The 6047-nt window shown below is 45.7% G+C and overlaps 1 protein-coding gene across 1 annotated transcript; it reads left to right on the top strand.

The window, feature by feature from the left end:
- Positions 1–4117: 4117 nt before the first annotated feature.
- LOC126689841 (uncharacterized) lies at positions 4118–5059 on the top strand. Its single transcript, XM_050385015.1, has 2 exons — positions 4118–4460; positions 4704–5059. The coding sequence occupies exons 1-2, from the start codon at positions 4118–4120 to the stop codon at positions 5057–5059; spliced, it is 699 nt and encodes a 232-aa protein (XP_050240972.1).
- The last annotated feature ends 988 nt before the right edge of the window (positions 5060–6047 follow it).

Below are 6047 nucleotides of genomic sequence, written 5' to 3' on the forward strand. Positions count from 1 at the left end.
TGACAAACCCACTAAAGGAAGGTTATAAAAGGGGGAAGGAGGGTATGAATAAAGGGTGGGAAAATTTAGGGCAGGGGGAGACACGAGGGAAATAAGGAAAAACATAGCTTCAGGGTCAAGGAGTCTTGCTAGGATGAGCTTGAACCCTCCCGGGGGTCAGGGAAAGTAGAGCGTGGGACTTAACACAAGAGGTCTCATCCATAGCAATTAGGGCCATCTTTTGGGCCTCCCACTATGGGATAATCCCTACCCAGCACACAAATAAATTGGGGGCCCAGACCCAAGAGTCAAGCGTTATTGAGCCAGGCCACCACAATATATATATACCCTGAAATAGGATTAGTTAAAAGGCTAAAAAGGATAGCAGTTTAATAGAGAAGGTCTATGAGATATAATGTGGAAAACTTCATGAGCATTGTATCATTTCCTAGTGAGCCTGAGTCACAATTATGTTTTAACATCTGAGCTCCATTTGAATCTCATTTCCTAAAATGGGACTTGATTTTACCCTGATAATAAGTTGGCCCAAGCGTAGGGTGAAGTTGCTCCTACCTCATCTACATTAAATGCTCGAAGGTTGCTTGGTGGAACTACAAGAAGTACAAGTACTCCAAGAAGCTACTCGAATTGGATGGTTCTCTTTGTAGCCTACAGATTCAAATGGATTCGCTGATTAAGAATTTTAAAATTTTTAAGTGGATTTTTATGACATAGGAGCACTGAATAGAAGATTGGATCAAATGGTACCACAACAAAGAAATTAAAGTAATGTTTTGCACGCGCTTTGCCCATGGTGTGTGTGTGAATCTTTACATATACCTTTAAGTAAACTTTATATATTCCACTTCTTTAGATGCGCATAAACTACTACTTCATAATGATAGTTGCTAATTAATTTTATCATTTTTTTAATGATCTCATTTGTAACGCTTCTTACCATTATCATATATTTATTAACCAATAATTTGTATAACAGAGACGTTAAATGAGAAGTAGCATCGTTCATTAGATTTTAAAAAATAACAGTGTATGAAAATTATATATATATATATATATATATATATATATATATATATATATACACATAAAAGGTTAAATGAAATGTCAAAAAAAGGATTTTAATATTTTATTTCTTATGCAATTTTTATTATTACTAAAGAACATTACTTTTTTAGTTATGATAGGAAATATGGTTTCCATGATTAAATTTTGGTTAGTTTTAAGTTTAAATTTGGTACATGATTGTATTTAATTGTTGACTATTGATTTAATTTTTATAGTGAATGTAACGGTTTATTTTACTATACTATAAAGTTTTTAATATTCTCTGTATGGACGTAACTATTTTATTTTTTACTTCTCCTTATAGTCTCTTTGTTTTCCAATTAACACTTACTAATGACACTTGATTATTTTTTCTTTATCTACTCTTTATTACTTTGTATTGTTTTTTTTCTTTACCATCTCTCTCTCTCTCTCTCTCTCTCTCTTCATTGGCAACCTATCATTTTCCAAAATTTGATGATGATTCTATGACATTAAATATGCATTATTAGTTTCTTTATGTTATATTTGGTTTGATATCCTCATTTATTTTATTTTTAATTAAGTATTTCTAAATTGACATTTGTTTTATATTCCATTTTTCCTTTAACATATTGGGTGTGAGAATGTGTGTTTCCCTAGTATTACTCCTGTGGGGCCAAAGAACTTAGCGACCCCGGCCCACCTCGTACTGGGCCCAAGGCCCGCGCCGAGGAGAGGAAAATGTCCGAGGACGTACAATGAAAGTCCAAACGGCCTAGAGATGTTGCCGAGGACGATTCTGTCATCGGCATTCCGAAATCCGGAGGGAAAGAACGGCACGCCCTCAAAGGCAGCCTCCCAGAGCGCTCCCCGAAGAAAGGACGAGTACAGTAGGACGCACACGGGGGTATGGTGTAGGAGCAGTTCTAGGAAAAGTTGTCACCTCCAAATTGAATGCGCCCAACTAACGTTCTGGCCGCATTAATGGGGAAAGGACCCCTGAACAGTGCGGCCTTGGTTGCCGCAACTCACAGAGGGCTTGGGAAGGTGGTTGATGGGACGAGCACTCGAGTAATGACCTGCACAATTAACAGGTGGAGGGTCAAGATCGACTGGAAAGAAGTATATAATGTGAGAGACCCTCCAAGAATGAGGGATCGCGCAAAAAAGAGGAAGAAGAGAGAAAAAGGAGAAAGCAGCGTCAATCTGCATGGTCTTGAAAACCACTGTAACCTAGTAGAAGAAGAAGAACACTAAGTTCCTTGGACGAAACGCCCGAGGACAGAAATTTCATACTTTAATCCATTTCCTTATTGCCCGGCCCGAATCTAACCGTGCCCGGTGATTGAGGTTCAGACTAGGACCTAGTTCTTAAACCCACTCTCTAAAAATTTATTGTATTGGGTCAGTTGGGCTTGAGACCTTTCGTCCAGCAGTAGGAGCACTTAAACCCGCCCCCTACAATTGGCGCCGTCTGTGGGAAGAACTTGTGTGTTAGTAAGGACCACAACCAGGCATGGTAGGATCAGGCCCTCATCAAGCAAGCGCCCATCAGCCCGAACCAGCCAAATCCCAACAACAGGGTAACTTCCCTAACCCCGAACGTGATCGAAATGAAGAGAATGGAAGGTTTCGAGAGGGAAGCGTAAACACCGCTCAAACCAGTAGGAGCCACTTTCGCGCGGGCAGCCACGTGCTTCAGAGACAAAACAACAACCGGGCCCCGCAACCAAAAGAAGTCAGGAGCCATATGTCTCAGAAGCAGAACGATAAGAGGTCCATGCAGCGAGAAATAGACAATTTGAAGAGAAAGCTGCACCATGCACAACAAAGGCAATCTTGTTCTAGGCTTGACGCGCCCTCCGACGATGAAAGTGATGACGACTATAGACAAAGATCGAGGACTCCCCCAAGTGAGACCTTCTCCCATGAAGAAGAACACTACCGGAGGCGTAGACACAGAAGCCCATCTCTTAGGGGCTTGGGAAACGATGCCATGAGCAAGGCGTTGGATCAGCTCTCCAGGTCGCCTTTTACGCATCACATAGAAGGGGCCATACTTCCTCGGCGGTTCCAGCAGCCCACATTTGCCCTTTACAACGGTAAAATAGACCCCGTAGAGCATGTGAGCCAGTTCAACCAAAGGATGGTTGTCCATTCCAGGAATGAGGCGCTGATGTGCAGGGTTTTCCCGTCCAGCTTGGAACCGGTGGCGATGAGGTGGTTTAATGGTCTTAAGACGAACTCCATAGATTCGTACAGGCAACTGACCCAAGCTTTCAGCTCCCGCTTCGTTACGAACTGTAGAGCTCCTCGACCCTTGAGCGCTTTGTTGTCGTTATCCATGCATGACGGAGAAACCTTAAAGGCCTACTTGGACAGATACTGGGAGACATACAACGAGATGGAGGATAATTTCGACGATGTCGCCACCATCACCTTTAAAAATAGTCTTCCAGCCGATCACGGCCTGAGGAAGTCTCTGACTGGCAAACCCGCCACCAGTATGCGCCAACTGATGGACCGGATCGACAAATACAAACAAGTGGAGGAAGACCAGTTGCAGGGAAAATGAAAAGAGAAGGTTATCTCTCAAGAGAGGAGGGATTTCAGGTCGGACCAGTATAGCAGCAACCGCCCGAGGAGGGACCTCGTAGGGCAACCCGGAACAAACAATGCAAAGGCTATCAACGCCGTATTCCGAGAGCCAGTACATCGGGTTTTGGAGAAGATCAAGAACGAGCCATACTTTAGGTGGCCGAATAAGATGGCAGGGGAACCCTCGAGGCGCGATCAGAATTTTTGTTGCCAGTATCACCAAGACCATGGCCATACCACAGAGAACTGAAAGAATCTCTAGAAGCACCTGGACCAGCTAGTCCGGGAAGGAAAGCTGAAGCACCTTCTGCATCATTCCAGTGGTCATCAAGGCCATCAAGAAGCCAAGAGGGATGCTGCCCTGAGGCCACCGGCAGGAACGATCAACATAATCGTGGCCGCGCCAGGGAGAACATGCACGCGCCCTGCACGAGTGTTATCGGTGGCTCAACTGCCTGCCGAGGAGTCCCAACTAGGGCCAAAGAGGGCCAGAATGAACTTTCGTCCCGTTTTGAGTTTTTCGGAGGAAAACAAGATTGGGACCATTCAGCCCCACAACAATGCGTTGCTAATCACCCTTAGGATCGGGGACTACGATGTGAAGAGAGTGATGGTAGATGGCGGCAGCGCGGCCGAGGTTATGTACCCCGACCTCTACAAAGGGCTGGGGTTAAAACTAGAGGATTTGATGCCCTACAACTCCCCTCTAATGAGCTTCGACGGGAAGCTTGTCATCCCAATGGGCATGATTAGGCTACCTATTCAGACCGGCCCAGAGATAGTGGAGGTGAACTTCATCGTGGTGGACATCTACTCCCCCTATACGGCCATCGTCGGTAGGCCCTGGCTCCACACCTTAGGAGCTATTGCTTCCTCGCTGCACTAGAAGGTGAAATTCCCGTCGAGGAACCAAGTTTTTGAAATCCGCAGTTGCCAACCCACGGCGAGGCAGTGCGTAGTAGCGGCTGTCTCACATTGGCTCGATGTAGAGTCCTCGGCCTCTGCTGAGAAGAACTTATAGCAACTATAGAGCCCGGTTTCGCCCCCTGACAATCCTGCTGAGGAGACGAAATGTGAAGATCTGGAAAAGGTGGTTATCGGCGGCGACCCAGAGAAATTCTTCCGAGTAGGGGCTCAGCTGCCCCTTCAGAAGAAGGAGGAGCTGATTGAGTTCCTTAAAAGAAATATTGATGTGTTTGCATGGGATGCCTGTGATGCCCCCGGAATCGACCCAACCTTCATCTGCCATTACCTCAATGTCAACCCAGCCATCACTCCCAAGAAGCAACCACCCCGTCGCCCGTCGAAAGAGCATGCCAATGCGATTAGGGACGAAGTGGCGAAGCTTAAGCACGCTGGGGCTATTAAAGAAGTCTTCTACCCCGAATGGTTGGCCAGCACTGTGGTGGTCAAGAAGAAAAGTGGGAAATGGTAAGTTTGCATGGACTTCACAGACCTAAATAAGGCGTGCCCTAAGGACCCGTTCCCAATGCCTCGGATAGATCAGCTGGTGGATGCGATAGCAGGCCATCCTCGGATGAGCTTTTTAGATGCCTTTCAAGGCTATCATCAAATACCACTAGCGTTGGAGGATCAGGAGAAAACGGCCTTCGTAACACCAACTGAGAATTACCACTATAAGGTAATGTTGTTCGGTTTGAAGAATGCGGGATCCACTTATCAAAGGATGATGACAAGAATGTTCGAATCACAGTTGGGCAAGATCATCGAAATCTATGTCGATGACATGGTGGTGAAGAGTAAAGTGGTGTCCGAGCATTTAAGAGACCTCGGCAGCATCTTCGGCGTCTTGAGGGAGCATAAGCTGCGCCTGAATGCTTCCAAATGCTCATTTGGCGTAGGGTCAGGCAAGTTTTTAGGCTACATGGTTACTCATAGGGGAATCGAGGTTAACCCCGACCAGATCAAGGCCATAAACGACCTGAAACCGTCACAAAACGCAAAAGAGGTCCAAAAGCTTACTGGGATGATCGCAGCTCTCAATCGATTCATTTCCAGGTTGGCGGATAGATGTAGGTCATTCTATCTCTTAATCAACAAGTGGAAGGTGTTTGAGTGGTCCAAGGACTGTGTTGTGGCCTTCCAGCAACTCAAGGAGTACCTATCCCGGCCGCCTATCATGTCCAGTCCCGAGGCCGATGAAGTTCTGTACGCATACATCTCTGTGGCCCCCCATGCCGTGAGCTTGCTAATTCGGGATGACAATGGCATCCAAAAGCCGGTCTATTACGTGAGTAAGTCACTGCATGAAGCTAAGGTCAGATACCTACCCTTGGAGAAAGCCATACTGGCTGTGGTCCATGCTACGCGAAAGCTTCCCCATTATTTCCAAGCCCACACAATGGTTGTTCTAACCCAACTACCCTTAAAGTCTGTACTTCAAACCGCCGATTACACTGGAA

The sequence above is a fragment of the Quercus robur genome, chromosome 6, assembly GCF_932294415.1.
Source record: "Quercus robur chromosome 6, dhQueRobu3.1, whole genome shotgun sequence".
Taxonomy (NCBI): Eukaryota; Viridiplantae; Streptophyta; class Magnoliopsida; order Fagales; family Fagaceae; genus Quercus; species Quercus robur.